Genomic DNA, 18,859 nt, shown 5'->3' with positions numbered 1-18,859 from the left:
GTATTGGCGATGGTGGAGACAAGTGAGGTCTGTCCCGATCCAGGCCTATTTTGATCTAGCAGCACGAGAATATGCTAGAATAGCTTGTCGTAGATCTAGGTTGTTGAGTCCGCGTCGTTGTCAGGGCGGAGCTGCATCCTATGGAATACTTACGAGCTATAGAGCCGAGCTAGAGCCTCATTGAGCTGGAGACAATCATAACTTTTTTCATTTTGAATAGAGCTCGACGACTCAGAAAAATCTACCTTTCAAGCTGGTCCAACTCGCTCAAGCTCAACTCGTTTACATCCCTACTCTAAGGCAACCGGAGGTGGGGTTGAAGAGGTTGCAAAGCCAAGCTTGAGAGTTGGAGTAAATAGCAGTAGTCCATGTTTAGAGTTAAACGTTGCAAAGAAATAAATGTTAATGGAGGGCAAACTAAAATGATAATAAATTTAGAATTAACATAGAATATTTACCAAAAAGTCGACAACGGAGGAGGAGGTTTGGAGGGACGAGAGATTAAAAGATAAGAGTGTTAATGTTTGAGTGAGATTTAGTAATACGGAGAGATATGAACTATTGGATCAAAAATCTAATGCCTATGAATATATAATATATATACAAATATTGAGTTAGAGTGTGTCGACTTCGGCTCAGCTTAATTTGAGTCAATCGTGATTTGACAGCCATATGTATGGTATGCAAGGGGAAGAGCCTAGGAGCAAAGCCGAAATTTTTTATTTAGCCTCTGTTCACTTCAGTGAAATCTTTTTTCTTATTTTAGAACACAACTCTTTATTTCAGAATAACAACTAAACATCATAATAAACCTAATTTTAAAATATAAATATTATTCATCAAAATTACATATTATATAATACACTAATTTACCCTTTATAAAATAATAAAAATATATATATATATTCTAAAATTTACTTTATTTTTAAAATAAATGAGGCACTAAGGTGGAGATGTGAAAAGCAGAGTCATTCATGATGATGGTTGAAGTTATGATGTTATCAAGTCTTTTTTTTATTTTATTTTTTATGTCTGCTAACTTAATATGACTTGTGGTGTACGATGCTTATATGACTTAATAGCAGTAGTCCATTTGGGTAAAAAAAAATTTATAACATGACTAGTTTGGTCAAAAACTCCTTATATGCGTGTGGTTGGGCTCAGTTAGATTGAGACTTTTCTTCAAAAATTAAAAAAAAAATATATATGTGGAATTGTAAATTGTTGCATAATTTTCCCTTTTGAATTTAAATGTTTCATAATATACCCTGTACCCCTAAACAGACTGGCTCGACTTAGATTCGATTTAGTAGCTTGAATATACCAACTCAATTAGTCGCGGCTAAAAATTCATTATAATATGTAATTATATATAAAATAAATTTACAAGTGCATATCCTAACCCTTAATTTTTTGAGGTAGCAATCGGGTCTGGTTAAGCGGGTTCGGATCGGGTCAACTTTATCTTGACACGAATACAACCCGATTAGTAAACGAGTTGCATTTGGTAAACATGAACATGACTCGATCAATAAATGGGTAACACGATCTGACTCACCTACCCCGTTTAATAAACGGGTCGGGTTAACACGACCCGTCTAACCCGTATACTTAAACAGGTCGTGTTAACCCGACACATTAACATGACCTGTCTAACCCGTTTAATATAAATCTTATATAAAATTTAATATTTCCTTATTTATCCTATATAAATAATGTATTATACATACAATATTACCACTCAAAACTCATACATAATTAAAATTATGATCCTAATACGTATATGTTCATCTCATCAGGCCAAACATGTGTCACGTGTCCCACCGAAGTATTAATCTATTTATTCTGCTTGCTCTTTTTCCTCAATTTCAAAATAATAATAATAATAATAATAAAATACTTGCTCTTCTTCCTCCTTCGCCTTCCCTTCAGGAGTCGATGACCATGGTGAGGAGCTCGGGTGTCCGACGGCGTGAGAGACCTGACAGCGTGAGTGAGGGGGATCGACAGCATGAGTGAAAGGGATGGGCGACGTGAAGACCTTAGGCGCGAAGCAATATGAGCGAGAAGCGTTGGCAGCGTGAGGAGGAGATGTTACTCGGTGTAAAGAGTGAGAAAGGGAAGGGATGACGACAAAGTGGGCATGGGTAAGGGAAGGGGCAGCGACGCCTCCTTCTGGTCTGATGTGAGGAGTTGAGTTTGAGTCATAGTGTATTAGGGGTATTAGGGTTAGAAATTAGAATATATATGTGTGTGACCAGTTGACCGAACTCAACCTGATTACTTAAACGGGTTAAACGAGTCAAGCAGGTCAGAAGTATAAACCCGAACACGACCCGATTAATAATTGAGTTAGACGGGTTGACTCATTTATGATCCGAACCCGATTAACAACTGGGTTATAGTGTCGGATTATCGGGTCGGATCAAGTTTTACCACCCCTACCTTAATTAATTCTTTGTAAGCTTGATAATAAGCCAATCTTTAGTCAAATACTAGGTTTGAAATTAAATCAAGCTCCAGTCGTTTACAACCCTAACCAGCAACTGAAAGCAACACGCATAGTTCTTTCTACCATCTTGATGTCTCAATTTACCACAACTGTACAAATATTGGCAAAATTCACTTTAACAACAGTGTAGTTACTAAACCACAACTAAAAAACATAATACTTATTAGTCTCTACTTCTTAGTTCCTCTTCATTGCGGATGATTTGATCAACTAACATTGTATTCCATATACTCACTTTTAAAGATCAACTTGTACAAGTAAAATACTGCAAAAATTACTCCTGCGAAGCAAAACATCCTTTGGCCTTCGAATATGGTTGCAAATTGGATCATCATGCAATCTGACATGCCTCCACATAAATTCTGATGAACCATGAACCAATATTTATGGGCGTTAGACAACAAGAATATTTGTGCGTTATATGATGATTGGGCTAAACAAATAGTCTTGACAACCACTAAGTAACCCCCTCAAAGACATCATAGGCAATGATGATTTAACAACAAGGCAGCTTCTTTGTGCTGATCGTTACGATATATTCCTTGAATGTACAAACACAGGGTAAACTTATTGACATAGAGAATTTGAAAGTCATCATAAAGTACATCCAATCTTTACATACATATTATGGTCCCACTTGCACATCAAAGACCTGCAAAACGTTTAATGAGTAAGATAACCAAAAGATAAACAGATGCTATAATTGATCTCTAGACAGCAATATACCCAATGAGAAAGAACATTGATGTAAATGGTGAAAGATTCTGCCAAATAGCTCACTACAACTAAGGCATGGTAAACAAGAGCTTATGATTCTTCCAAATAGCTCCTCACAACCATAGCTTGGTAAATGTTTACCTCTTTCAGCAGATGGGATGAAATTCTAAATGATAGTCAGTTGCATTCACCAATTTTCATGATAATAGCTTTTTTCCCATGAGGATTAACCACATTAATATGTTTCAGTATTTTATTTACCCTTGATGCTAGAACTAGTAACATTCCAGATCATGCAAGATTATACATGAAAGATTCATTTTTTTGGCTCTCTCTCTCCAGCCTTATGTCTCTTATTATCTCTAGGAGGTATTCCTCCTAACAGTTTTTTGTTTTTTTTTTCTGAAAACTATCTATTCTAGTGTGAATGACGGCAGGCAAGCCATATTTCTTGGTTTTGATAAGACTCCAAGCATTGTTTCTATCCACTAATATATAAAAATAATCAAGTTATTAATGACTGGATGAAACCAAGCTCCCTTACAACTTAGCATGGTATTAGAGACAAGTACAACCTGATACACAAAATACACAAATTCTAGACCTCTGGCAAATAAATAGCAGCCACAGTTCTCAAAAAGCTCAGTTAACAGCTAACACAAACATCATTAGCAAGACAAAAATTGAGAGAAAAGAAGATGAAATTGAAGAAGAACAGACATCTAGTCCTACTATGTGCTTGTAGTTGTAATGGTTGTAAAAGATTTCTACTCAAAGGTGAAGAAAACAGAGGAAACAAAAGAAAGGAATTTTGCTAGAAGATTATAAAAGGTCAGCAACTGAGATACATCATGACCTTTCAGTTTTCCATCTATGAGGCTGATTGTAAGTATAAAGGAGCAGGCCTCTCATTTTCAACATTTCAATTCACTTTGGAATCCTCTCAAACTGTGATGTTGCATTGAGCAGGGTTACATTGATTAGCAAATTAGATTTGTAGTTAGCCAATTTTATTATTTCTGTGAACTAACTGCATATTGAGTAGATATATGATCTGTTGTTTCTTAAAAAATAACACTAGAACCTATATTTTCTTCTCTTAATTACTACTTACTTTATAGTATTAATTGTTAAGCCACCTTAAAATCTAGATGCCTGTTAAAATGCTAGGAGGTCCTTAGTCCTACCCACTCCTATACCACTAATCATCTAAAAATACTAATAACCACAGCAAGCAAACATGAATCATGATCTTGCAAATATAAATAATCCAAGGAGAGCAACAAAAGCATTGTGATGTACTAACACCAAGGATTTGTTTAGTCTTTGACTAATATGGAGTTGGCAGATAAGATAGCATAATATAACTGTTCATTCACCTACGCGACAATTTCAACAGCATTAAGGCAGTATAGGAGTGCTAATAAAATATGAAAGCCCCTCATTCTTCACATTGAAAACAACAGGATGGTTGTTCCTGATCAAGATTTAAAAAACTGTGAGGTGGTAGGTTGCTGAACTAAAGTGTAATATAAAGCAAATGCGACAAAACCACAAAATATTACCATATGTATCACCTACGTTCCTTGTAACAACTATGTGGTGTGAAGAAACAATCCACAAGTAAAATTCTCGCTGGTTCTTCTAGCATGGAGGCAATAGTCATTGTTAACATTGCAAGGAAGAGCAGTGCCTACTACAGTTATCTGCTAAACAACACAAATAACTAATATTCAGAAGAAAAAACAGGGGGGGGGGGGGGGGGGGGGGGGGGGGGGTTATCCACTTCATAGGTGTTGGGAACCCTATATAGGTCTGCATAACCAAGTAGTAGGAAATAGAAATTTGTTCTTCAAACTCTATACATTCAAACTTACCTAATCAAAACAAATAGCACCTGCACCTAATTAACCACTTTGGTGGGCAGCCAAGCTCAACCCACCTTAGGGGCCCGATCTATCATATAGACCAAGAACCTTAGTGTCCCCACTGCCCAGCCACCTTGAACATTTCATGTAACTTGTTTACAATCATACAATGCAGCATTAGGAATGTCCAGTTCATTATGCATTTCCATTAAGTGAAACATACATCCATGCATGGATTGCCATGTTGGTCAGCACGAGTCGCTATGTATTATTCCAATGAGCTAGCAGTACTGACTTTGCCAGCGATATGTATTTTGGCGAACCAAAGTCGGTATGACCCATGCCCCTAACACGATAATCATTGTCATCTATGACCATCTCATGGACTCATCTTACCAAGTCAGACTAGTTCAAGAGGCAATGAAACTTTCTCATTTGTCTGCGTATATATTAACTGATTACTCAGAAAAAGAACTTTGCATCATTATGGGAGAATCATATGATTAAAATACCTGACTACATAGCCATTTCTGCTTGTAATGCCGCAAGTTCATCGTCCTCAGCATTAGGTTTTACTGGAGCAGGCCTAGTTGCTGTCGCATGACTAGGAACATGCACTGGAGCAGCAGGAGTGGTTGTAGCAGGCTGTAGAAGCTGCTCCTCCAATTCAGCTCCCTCCAGCTCTTCGAGTTCAGCCTCTAATTCATCCTGTCAACATGAAACATGATGAAAATTTAAGGCATCAACAAAGAAAACAAGTAGGAAGCCATTAGGATGAGAGATAGAGGATACTTCATCAAAATCAGCTGCTGCTCCAATTGGAGTAGATAATGCTTCCTGTATTTGTTTCATGTTCTCTGTCTGCTCATTAATTTCATCCATAGTCTTGTCGACATCATCTATATTTCTGTGGGAAGGAAAAAGGTATAAGTCAATAGAATTCATGTTCCATAATCAAAAGACACTTTTGACATTTAACCCCATAATTCAATCTGAATTCAAGCATACTCATATACAAATACATTGAAGTAAAGTCATCTCTGTAGTATTGCAAATGATGGATAGACTTGCAGTTATTTAAAATTTTAAACAGGTTTGACATCAGATGATAAAAAGGCATCACCACATCAACGGTCAAGCAATTGTTTATGGAGAAAGTAACAGGAATTCAATATAGTATAATATGGAATGATTATTGGAGTCTGCTGTAGGTACTCACGTGGCTTTCTGCATAGCCTTCATTGCCGCTGCTCCAGTTCTCAAAGCATCAACAGTCTCTGTAGTAGCTTTTGCACCTTCCAGCATTATCATCTGCCGTAGCAAATGAACAATAAATTGTGTCACTGATGAAAGTAACTAGGAATACCAACAGCAGTAGATCTATTAATCTATATTCACCTGATCGTGAATCCTTAATTGAAAATTCCCAAGTTGTTCAACTTGTTGTTCATAAAGTCTCTTCCTCTTCAAGCATTGGATTGCAGCTATACACACCAAAAGGAAAGGTTAGAGAGGTAGTGTATTATGAAAATCACATGCTTGCAAAGATAACTTCCAGCATAAATACAAAATTACAAATTATATGTCAAATGCCAATTCTAAAAAAGGAAAAAGAAATATGAAATATTCAAGGTTTCTAGTTTTGGCCGATCCCGAATGGTATTGGCCGAAACGAATTGGGATCAGCCCTATGTGATTCGATCGTGGCTGGCTGGGGTATCATCCGTTTCGGCCGATACCCAATCCATTTCGGGTGGGATCGGCAATATCGGCCGATCGATTCCAACCCAGCCTCCACCGGCCCTCTCTCTCTCAATTTCTCAGTTTCTCTCTTTCTCACCTCTTCCACTGGGTTGACCTCGACCTCCGACCAATATCCAACGACCTCGGATGAGTTTTTTTTATTTTAATTCTACTCTCATTCCCTCTCTCATTTCCTCTCTCATTTCCTCTCTCTTTCTCTTCCTGCTGCTCTACTATTGCTGCTATGGTGAAGCAAAGTAGCAAGTGCTAGTACTACACACCTACAGTAGAAGCTGGTGCTACTGAGAAGGGGGGTTATGGGAGAGAGAGGAGGGAAAGAAGTAACAAAAAAAAAGTTTAATTATTTTATATTTTATTTTAATTTTTATTTATGTTAACTTACAAAGTTACAATAAAACACTAAAAATATCATTGGCTTCAAAAGGAAAGTCATATAGTACCAATAACGGATGGCAATATTGTAGTTCTATTGGGCAAAATAAAAGACGAGTTAAATGCAACTAGTGTGGAAAGGAAATGAGTGGTGGTGTCAGCAACATTTGGCTAAAAGACAATGAAATGCAACGGCTTGTACTCAGGTGGCCGTGGAAGTTAGAAAATAAATTTTGGCTCATCTAATTGTCAAAAGAAATGATAAACAATCTACACAATAGAGAATATCAATATTTTGTAAAAAAATTGATGCATAATCTTATACACAATGATGATGATAATAGTGAGTAAAGTGGGGAGCATAATGAGAAGAGACAAATGATGAGGCCAATGAAAGAAAGCAGAAATATGCATAGAGAGAAAGAAGGGATAAGAAAACAATGGTGGCAAAGATCTAGATCAGTTCATATATATGGGAAAAGAGAATATAAGAACAGCAGTTCTATCCCTAGGATTGTTGGTGTTACAACGGAGTTTAAAAAAATTTGGATCAATGAATACATATCTTTATATAAAAAAGGGTCATATATAGATTTCTATCAATACAACTTTCAAAAGAATTAAAAATGCAAAAAAAACAGATTGATAAGGCTATCTTTAAATATTTTTTTTACAACCTTATTTCTTTTAATAAAAATGATAGTCTTTATTATCACACTATGGTAGATGATATACAATCAGTATGGCCTAGTGTTTCGCATCTTAGTTCAAATTATATTGCTACTAAATTTCTTAACTCAAAAGTAGATAAATTTCGTATTTACATTGAGACATTTAAACAGTATTGGGATAAATTTGATTACACACTAATGTATAATAGGTGGAGTATACAAAAACATAAAGAATATAATTAAATTTTTAGTGTACTCGGGCATGGGAACGATCTTTCTGAAGTCTATGGATCCTACTACTGATTTCAGAATTGCAAATTATATTTATCAATTGATGGATAAGATGGTACAAAAAATAGTAGTCCAAATGGTTACTTATGATAAGGCCAATTATAAAACTATTAGAAATTTACTTATGATAAAGAGACATTATTTATATTAGACGTGATGCACATTGTGTTGATTTCATGTTAAAGGATATTGTAAAAGAGTCTGAAATTGACATGGTTATATATGAAGGTCAGAAATTGACAAATTTTATATATAACTATGATTAAATTCTTAATTTACTTAGCCAGATGACTAATGATAAAAAGATTATCAGACTCAGCCTCACTAGATTTATCACTTTTTTTAACATTGGAGAGCATCATCTGCTATAAGATGATATTAGACGAATATTTATATCACATGAGTAGTCCATAAAAATTAAGAATATGCAACCTAAAAACAAAACTTTAGATAAAACTTTGAAAAACATACTCTTGAAAATGCATATTGAGATGATATTACAATTATCACTGTAGTATTTAAGCATCTTGTCAAAATATTATAACTTATAAACAATGATGACAAAACTAAGATGGATTTCTTATATAATGCAATAGACATAGCAAAACAATCAATCAGAAAAAATATTAGCCAAAGTTGTGGAAGATGAATAATTCTAGATGAAATAAATAACTACATAGATATACATATTATTGATAGGCATATTTTTAAGTTTTAATCTATTTATTTATTTTTATTTATGAATATTTAAAATTTTATTTTTATTTACTTAACTCTTGTTGGCAATTAGGAAGATAATCAACAGACTTGAGATAATCATAAACAAATCCTTCGTAATAAAGAAATGAGTTATGATTTAATTAAATAATTTTATTATTATTTATTTCAAATTTTAAATCTTATTATGATTTAATTAAATAATCAATTTCTTATTAAATATATGCAATTATATATTTCTGACTTTAGATGAAGAGATATAAATTGAGAGCTGGATAATTCAATACTGCTAAAGAAGTTGCAGTTATATCTCATAACACTCCAGCTAAAACTCTAACTAAATAGTAGTCTATCTATGGATGGGAGAAGATATCGAATTTAACACCGATAACAAAGAAGATTTTAAGTTAAACTATGTCTTTATCAAATCGAAAGAACTTTCTCCTTAATCCATATCAAAACACGCAATCGATTAACAATGAAAAGATTAAAAAAATTAGTTTTATATCATTATAGTATGAGATTGAGGAAGAAAAATTTAAGAAGAAAAGCAGAAAATAAATAACTAATTGATTTAAATTATGTTTTTAATGAAGAATACCCTTTGACTCAATGAATCATAGAAGTAGAGGACAGATTATTAGATGACAACGAAAACCCATTGTTAAATGAGATATTAGTGGAGATCACTACGAAAGCACAGATAGATACAAGTCATTCAGCAGCGAGAGATAGTACACCTATTAATACCAGTTATAATCCTAACAATACACTTGGTGGTGAGATCGTCCTATCCACATTTGCTGAGGAAAGTCAACGAGGTATAAAAATTGAAGACAGTTTTAGATGTATATACATATTAGTAACGTCATGATGAGAATGTTACTCTTTATGATTATAGTGTATCAAATATTTATTGTTTAGAGCCATCATAAGATCCATATGCTAGTTATTATCCTCAGTATCCTCAGACAAAAGATCCATATGGTGATTATCATCTTCCCCAAACACAAGTCACACAACAAGATCTAGAGCACCAGGTCCTAAGCATCAGTATTTATAAATTTATGGTGATTATGATAATGAAAACCATAAAAATTTACAAGAGCTAGTTCGGTATTTATTAAAGTTTTGAATTTTGAGTAAGTTAATACAATTTTTAAGTTTTTATGCTTCATATGTGAGTAATTTTTATTTTCTTATTTTCTTGCTATTTTTTCCAAAATTTTGTGCATTTTTTATATTTTTAGATATTAATTAAAATTTTACGTAGTTAAAAAATAGTCCGATCTAATACGAGCAGCCGATACGGCTGATACCGATCCCGATCACAATATTGAGAACCTTGAAAATATTAGAAAATGATTCTATGATAGAAAGAAAAAGAGAACAATTACATGCATATTTCCACATATGCTGGCTATGGTAGAAATCAAGATTGAAAAATACAAAAGATAAAAAAACATACAAGATACATATGAATCAGCAACAAATAGTTATGCAATCACTGTTTATAGTAGCTGTTCGTAATTTAATATAAGTAGGCCAGCCTTAGTGTCAGTGAAGATAAATACAGGAGGATAAATTGGACCAGAAAATAAAATTTCTCATGCCATAGGTGAATAAAGTGTAACAGAAGAAATTTTTTTTTACTACAACTGTAGTCCAAAAGCAATAAAAAGAGACTAAACAATCCCCAAATTGATGAGACCTTGCATAAAAAATAGTTAAATGGCAAAGCAGGATCCATATAACTGACATCAAATAATTTGGATATAGCCATATAGGTTTTGTGACATTTGTGATTACAGATTACTTGTACTCAAAGTGAGCATTAAGAACGCAAATAGGAGCACACTGCTCAAATATTTAGAATTTTAAATGTCAATCATTACAGCTTGTAAGGATTCATGAGTCATTATTTAGCCAAAAAGCTACATTATAGCATAGGACTACCATGAAAACTGAAAGGTGAATCTAAAAAGAGAATGCAAAACTAACTCTGCAATATTAACAAATTGTACAAGGTAAAAAATGCATATATTTCTGGCTAAAGAGCATACCTCTTTTGTTCTTTGCTCTTGTGAACTCCTTAGCCTTCTCAACCTCAGCAGCTGCCTTCTTAAGAAGAACCTTCTCCTTCTTCTCTAACATCTCAAGGGTCTAATTCAAAAAGAAAATTTAGTTAGAAGTACTCGTGGAAAATACGTGACTGGAATAATTTTATTTCAGGTAGCAAGAAGTAGTTCTAATGATTTTTTTTAAATGATTCGTCCACTAAATCTTTCAAATTAAGAACAAAGGGATGTATTGGGCCTGTTCTAACTTCCACCAGCATGTTTTGGTATGCAATTTTTTTTTTTTTAAAACAAAAGTTCTATTTTAAGTAAACCAGAAAACAATGTTCTTGCATGCATAACTGCATATTATGACTAGTTTACTAAAGATCACCAATAAGTTGAAGAAAGGAAAAGAAGGTCAAATGCTAGAAAGTGAAAACGGCTAGTTCAAGTCAGAAGATAGAAAAGGTGTAAATGTTTCATTTGTAAGGAGCTCCACATTCACTGAATTTCCACTATATTATAGAACCCTAGAAAGGTACTCGTGGCCTCAAACACCAGATTGTTCAATAACTTAAGACACTTGGTACAGTTTCCCGTTGTTGTAATTTGTGGTCATAGTGAAATAATTACAAGACCTAAATTTCAAAACAAACAGAAAGAGATTCCATAAAGTGAAAGATATCATGTAAGACTATGATGCCTTCGGATCATGTTGTTCCCACCATCTTATTGGTATTGAAAGGTCTTCATGTTACTTGCTATTCACAAAAGAAATTCTAATGTTGCCACTCCTCTGAAAGACCAGGTAATGCACATTTACTCCTAGAGTACAAAAATTCAACTAAGCCACTTTCTTTCAACTTCACAATAACATCATATTGACGAAAAGGAAAAAGGCAAGAAAGGGCATTGTGCAGTTGGATGTATTAAATGGAGGAAAAAATAACTTCTAATAGCAGTTTGCTGCTGCAGCAGCTGCTCTGCTGCAGCAACAGGTTCTCTGCGGCTGCAGTTTGCAGCAGCAGCAAGCTGCAGGTGCTGCTTATGGCTTTATGCAATTATGCCTTATTTTAAATTATTTTATATTTTATTTTGATTTTTGTTTATGTTTTTTAGTTGCAGTTTTGCAGAGCTAAAATATCAATGGCTCCAAAAGAGAAGTCATATGATACCGATATTGGGTGGCAACATTGTAGCATTATTGGGCAAGATAAAAGGCGCGTTAAATGCAACTGGTGTGGAAAGGAAATGAGTGGTGGTGTCAGTCGTTTGAAAGAACATTTAGCTGGAAGACAAGGAAATGCAGCAGCTTGCACTCAAGTGTCTTTGGAAGTTAGAAAACAGATGTTAGCTCATTTAATTGGCAAAAAGAAGGATAAACAATCTGCACAACAAAGAGAGTCAATGATTCGTGAAGAATTGATGCATAATCCTGTACAGATTGATAATGATAGCAGTGAGCAAAGTGAGAAGGATGAGGAGGAGAGACAAATGAGGAGGGCAATGAAAGAGAGCAGAAATATGCATAGAGAAGAGGAAGAGATGAGAAGAAGCACTGGTAGTAACTTTCAGAGATCTAGATCAGTTAATATACGAGGAGAGAGAGAATATGGGGGCAGCAGTTCTACCCATAGGACTCCTGGTGTTACAGCAGAGTCTGAAAATATTGGACCAATGGATACATATCTTCAGAAAAAAAGGGGTCGTACACAGACTTCAATCAAGACAGCTCTTAAAGGAATTAAAAATGCAAAAAAACACATTGGTAGAGTTATCTCTAAATTTTTCTTCTACAATCATATTCCTTTCAATGTAGCTGATAGCCCTTACTATTACACTATGGTGGATGCTATACAATCAGTAGGTCCTGGTGTTCCCCCTCCTAGTTCAAATGATATTGCTACTAAATATCTTGACTCAGAGGTAGATGAACTTCCTACTTATATTGAGACATTTAAACGGTATTGGGATGAATTTGGTTGTACACTGATGTGTGATGGGTGGAGTACACAAAACAGAAGAAATATAATTAATTTCTTAGTGTACTCTGGCATGGGGACAATATTTTTGAAGTCTGTGGATGCTACTGCTCATTTTAAAAGTGCAGATTATATTTGTCAGTTGATGGATGAGGTAGTATAAGAAATTGGTGAAAAAAGAGTAGTCCAAGTGGTTACTGATAATGGGGCAAATTATAAAGCTGCTGGAAATTTACTGATGATTAAAAGACCTCATTTATATTGGACACCATGTGCTGCACATTATATTGATCTGATGTTAGAGGATATTACAAAAGAGCCTGAAATTGACATGGTCATATGTGAAGGTCAGAGGTTAACAAATTTTATATATAACCATGGTTGGGTTCTTAATTTACTCAGGCAGATGACTGGTGGTAGGGAGATCATCAGACCCGGCGTCACTAGATTTGCCACTCACTTTTTAGCCTTGGAGAGCATCATGCGCTACAAGGATGATATTATACGGATGTTTACATCACAGGAGTGGTCTATGAAAATTAAGAATATGAAACCTAAAGATAAATCTTTAGGTGAAACTTTGAAAAATATGGCTCTTGCAAATACATTTTGGGATAATATTACAATTGCCACCGCAGTATTTGAGCCTCTTGTCAAAGTATTAAGACTTGTAGACAGTGATGACAAGTCTGAGATGGGTTTCTTATATGAGGCAATGGACATAGCTAAAGAATCAATAAAAAAAAATGTAGGCCAAAGTTATAAGAAGTGGTAGAAGATGATTGATTCTAGATGGAACAAACAACTACATAGAGATATACACGCTGCTGGTAAGCATGCTTTTAAGTTTTAAGTTTTAATTTACTTTTATTTATGAATATTTAAAAATTTGAATGCTTACAATTTTTAAATTTTTACAGGGTATTTTCTTAATCCAAGATTTCAATTCTCTAAAAATGTCAATAATAATAGTGAAATCTTGTTGGGGTTAGAAAGGTAATCAGCAAGCTTGAGCCCGATATTCATAAACAAATCCTGTGCGATAAAGAAGTAAGTTATGATTCAATTAAATAATTTTATTATTATTTGTTTCAAGTTTTAACTTTCAATAATCAATATAATCAATAAGCTAATAATATATTTCTGATTTCAGATGGAGAGATATAGATTGAGAGCTGGGCAATTCAGTACTGCTAAAGTTGCTGCAGCTATATCTCATAACACTCCAGCTGAATGGTGGTCTATTTATGGATGGGAGGAGGCACCAAATTTGACGCCAATAGTAAAGAAGATTTTAAGTCAAACTGTGTCTTCATCACAGTGTGAAAGAAATTGGACTACTTTTTCCTTAATCCACACAAAAACACGCAATCGATTGACAATGGAAAGATTGAAGAAGTTAGTTTTTTGTCATTATAATATGAGATTGAGGGAGAGAAATTTAAGAAGAAAGGCAGAAAATGAACAACTGATTGATTTAAATCATGTTTTTGATGAAGAAGACCCCTTGACTCCATGGATCAGAGAAATGGAGGACAGGTTATTAGATGACAGAGATAACCCATGGTACGAGTCATAGTCCTGATGATACATATGGTGGTGAGATCGTTCCATCTAAATTTGTTGAGGAAAGTCAAGGAGGCATAAGGAGTGAAGACAGAGAAACTGAGGATATATATACATATCAGCGACGTCGTCATGAGATGCATTTTGGTTCCTATGATTATGGTACATCGAGTATTTATTGTTTGGAGTCATCATAAGATCCATATGCTAGTTATTATCCTCAGTATCCTCAGTATTCTCAAACACAAGATCCAAATGCTGGTTATTATCCTCCTCAGACGCAAGTCACACAACAAGATCCAAATACTGGTTATTATCCTCCTCAAACGCAAGTCACACAACAAGATCCATACAATGACTAGTATGATGGAATCACTTTTTGGAGCATCAGGTCCCAGACATCAATATTTACAAACTTATGGTGATTATGATGATGAAGACTATAGAAATTTACGAGAACCAGCTCGGTATTCAACAAAGTTTTAAATTTTGAGTAAGTTAATACATTTTTTTAAGTTTTTAGACTTCATATGTGAGTAATTTTTGTTTTCTTATTTTTTGTCATTTTTCTAAATTTTTCTGCATTTTTAAATAATATTTAGAATTTTATATAATTAAAAAATAGTCCGATCCGATACGAACGGCCGATACGGCCGATACGTATCGTTTTTCTGGACGGCCGATACCGATCCCGATCCCGATACTGGGAACCTTGGTATTAACTATTAAATGGAAACAAGAATGGACCTTCCTCCTAACTTCTCTCCCTTTCTCCTTGTTTCTTCCTTCTTAGTTGTCCAATCTCCTGCAGAAGCTAGGACTATTAATAAGGCCCTTTATATTAAATGGAAGAATCAGGTTTTAAGTCTATCAAATTTCCCTTCAATTTATAGAAGGGCTCTCATATCCGCCTACAATTACAGGTCAATATGGTGGGTCCACATTCAATCTATGACCTGTGACAATCCTATACTGCTATACCCACCCAGCACTACAGGAGTATCACGACAGTAACAAGAAATCCATCAAGGTAGCGCCTTTCAACAGCCATAGCGATTTTCAGAACATTGGGGGATACGAGGTAGCGGCGCCTAATGTGCTACAAATCCTGCCATTACCACAACACTGCATGAAACTAGAACTACCAATTTCCAGCTTATCTCCTTTTTACACAAGTATATAAAATATTCTCTCAACAAGCCCTCCATTCTTTCCCTTAAAAAGCTTATCATCCTCCTTCACTTCAAAGGTACACGACCACCAAATTTTGATCCATTATTCTCAACTTCTGCCCTTGGGATCTCGGCTAACCTCATGGTAATATCTGTCCATAGTTCTCATGTGTCTCAAAGTATTTAATAGCCTAAAATGCACTGTCACAAGAGGACAGGATAAAGTAACAATTCGACTCACCAACCAATGCAAGGTTATGCCACTACGGTGAGCATTGACAGATAAATTTATTGTGGCTGCATATCTGTGTATTATAGGTATGCAAAGCAGATAAAATTGTGTAGTCTCTAGCGCCGAAAACAAAAACATGAGTTTGTTTCCAATAAGTATCTACATAAAGATCTTAAAAAGTGTAGGAAGATACAGATCATTGGGAAGAGATCAAACTAAGGAAAGAGAACAATCATTCATCTAATTGAGTGGATGTGATAGAAAGATGACATCAAGAAGATTAAGTTAACAAGGAAACTTATCAACTTGAGCACAAAAAGGCAGTAGTGCATTTAGTTCACATCATCGTCTATGATACATTTCTCTTCTATCTTGGGTTATGGCCAATAAGAAGAAAGAAGAGTATGAGGCAAGAAAGCTTCAAGAAAGGGTTGAGCAACTATTTATGAGCAGATGCAGTCCTAATGAAGCCTTTAAGAATTGATCAGATGTCCAAACAAAGCAAATTATCAATTTGAGGACAAGAAAGCAGGCTTATTATTATTGAGAGTGGAAAAAAACGACTTTCAAATTTCAAATATCTATCCAATGATCTATTTCTTTCTGCTCATTCTCAAAACTAGACATAAATATGATCTTGACAGTCAATGCAATGAAAGAAATCTCCTCCTCATCATATCCAGTCTTTCACTTTTATAAACATAAATATGATCAGATTAGTTTATAATTGGCGAAGGCATTTTTCACAACAACAGATCAACTCCCAATTATATGATAGCAGATCAACTACCACTTACACAAAATTCATGAAAAAAAAATCATAAGATCAGCCTTTTGCAGTTGAAAAGGTAAAATTTACCTCATTTAGCTTGTCCAAAGTGGCCAAGGCATTGGTCTGCTCCTTCGGCTTGCCAAAAATCCTACTAAACATTGTCGCCGCCCTCTAATCAAACAAAACTCGAACCTGAAAACGAACAAAGAACTAGATCAAACTCAAACCCTCGATCCTTTTCCCAAAGCTCTACTTGACCAAAAGATTTCATCTTTGATCTATTTGGTATAAGAACAGACAAGCATAACACTTGGGTCGATCGATCCGACGAAGGATCCGACAAAATGTGGATAGAAGGAGAGACGTGGCTCGAAACCAATCGAAATTCCCACAAAATCGTACCTAACCTCGTCGCCTCACAAAGAAATTGATCAATCGATCGATAGATACTCACGATTATGGTTTCGTCGAGGCGATCAATGGAGTTGGGATTTGGTGGAGAAAGACAGAAATTTCCAGGAAATCCAAGCGAAGAGAGGGAGGATTAGATCTCCTATACAGTGCGGCGAGAGATAAGTTCACTCCGCGTACTTTATTAATACCCTTCCTTCCAAACCTTCCGCCGAGCTGTTAATAGATTATGAGGGATAGTATTTGTTAAAAGGGAGGTGAGTTTATCGATTCCTTAGACTTAGGAATTAAGGTTTTGTTGAGGACTGGCAGCTAAAATTAGGGGAAAAAAATGGGATTAATATTTTCTGGAACATTTCACAGATCACACCCTAAACTATTCGATATTTCAAGTTTTACATCCTTACCGTTCAAAACTTGAATCATTTTTCATTTGATACCCTTCTAATTATTTTTTATAGTCGTAATTTTTTTACTTTTTAATGGATAAAAAATTAACTATTTGTTTTATTTTTGAGAACTCGTCTGAAAGGAAGTAATATTAAAAATAAAATAAAAAATAGAGATATTAATTAAGTGAAAGATCTACACATCCTACACTACCAAAGGCAAATATATATTTGTTAAATTAAAACTATATGCTATTACTAAAAGGTATTAGGTAGAGAACATTTTATTGAATATAAATTGGGGGTAATTTTAAATGCACCATCTCTTCTTTTTTTATTGTACACATAAACCTCCTGAATTATTAAAAATATTTTAATTATCTTTTTAATTAGATGTCGGTTATTATTTTCAATTAGAATCCTTGCATATAAGTTTGTGACTATCTCCTATGGATCCTTATCACTAGAAATAAGGGAGAATAACATCTCTCGTCTTCTATTTTTCCTTTTCCTATTACCTAAAATCCAAGATCAATCTAGCATCCTCTCTCACATCTTCAAATACTAGCAATGAAATCTAAATCTACTAAGATGGTTTATCATCGTGGAATAAGAGCTGCACTTTGAACAAGTTTTATTGAGAATAATTCCTACAGGAGATTTCAAAGTCTGAGATAAATAATTTTAGTTGTGATAGTTTGACTTTTAGGTCTTCATCTATATATAGATTAAGTTCTTGTGAATTCTTTTTTCAAGAGAAGAAATTATTTTTGCAAAGAAAGCATGATAATTAAGCTGAAAATATGGAAATAGATAAGAATATATTAGAGAAGCAGTTGAGAAGATTATAGAATACTAATTAGAGTCTATCTTTGATGTATGCTCAATGTTGGACAAAGGAAAGAATGATGTTTCTCATTTTAATTTTTTTTATAGCTGCTTTTATTGTCTAGTTATGCAATATATAGTAAGATCCTGATGAGATAATGTTCAATCAAATCCTTGCAATCTATTGCTTTCTATATTTAATTATAATTTATTAGATCTTTTTTTTTTATCTTTGGAGTATACTCAATCAGTCAATCAGGTTCTTGCAATTAGCATGGCATATTTAACATCTAAAAGAAGGTTGCAATTGCAGCTTATAAAATATAATCCAGACAATGTAATTGTCTTCATAGAATTTAGAGACCTATTAAGTCTTATTATGGGCCTACAACAATCATGCAATATATGATATAATTAACTTTTGGAACATAATGATATTTTCTGTAACACCCTTGTCAACTTTTGACATTGTAGCACTTAGTTTCAAAATAATCTATCAATCTTATGCATTGATTAGAATCATCTTCTTATATAA

The 18,859-nt window shown here is 34.3% G+C and overlaps 1 protein-coding gene across 2 annotated transcripts; it reads right to left on the bottom strand.

Moving 5' to 3' along the window:
• Nucleotides 1-2,921: 2,921 nt before the first annotated feature.
• LOC140767526 (vacuolar protein sorting-associated protein 32 homolog 1-like) lies at nucleotides 2,922-17,304 on the bottom strand. Of its 2 annotated transcripts, none has more exons than XM_073107468.1 (8): nucleotides 17,151-17,304; nucleotides 16,784-16,888; nucleotides 10,976-11,075; nucleotides 6,496-6,581; nucleotides 6,317-6,408; nucleotides 5,890-6,004; nucleotides 5,610-5,805; nucleotides 2,922-3,164 (listed from the first exon to the last, which is right to left on the bottom strand). In XM_073107468.1, exons 2-7 carry the CDS (start codon nucleotides 16,853-16,855, stop codon nucleotides 5,614-5,616), a joined length of 657 nt encoding a protein of 218 aa, XP_072963569.1. In that variant the 5' UTR covers nucleotides 16,856-16,888; nucleotides 17,151-17,304; the 3' UTR covers nucleotides 2,922-3,164; nucleotides 5,610-5,613. The 2 variants fall into 2 exon arrangements, with proteins under 2 accessions (XP_072963569.1, XP_072963568.1); XM_073107467.1 differs by having other exon boundaries at nucleotides 17,099-17,255.
• Between the last annotated feature and the right edge of the window lie 1,555 nt (nucleotides 17,305-18,859).

The sequence above is a fragment of the Typha angustifolia genome, chromosome 9, assembly GCF_048772165.1.
Source record: "Typha angustifolia cultivar Huaian chromosome 9, ASM4877216v1, whole genome shotgun sequence".
Taxonomy (NCBI): Eukaryota; Viridiplantae; Streptophyta; class Magnoliopsida; order Poales; family Typhaceae; genus Typha; species Typha angustifolia.
Note: the sequence above shows the minus strand (reverse complement) of the source record. Positions and strands in the feature narration are given on the sequence as shown.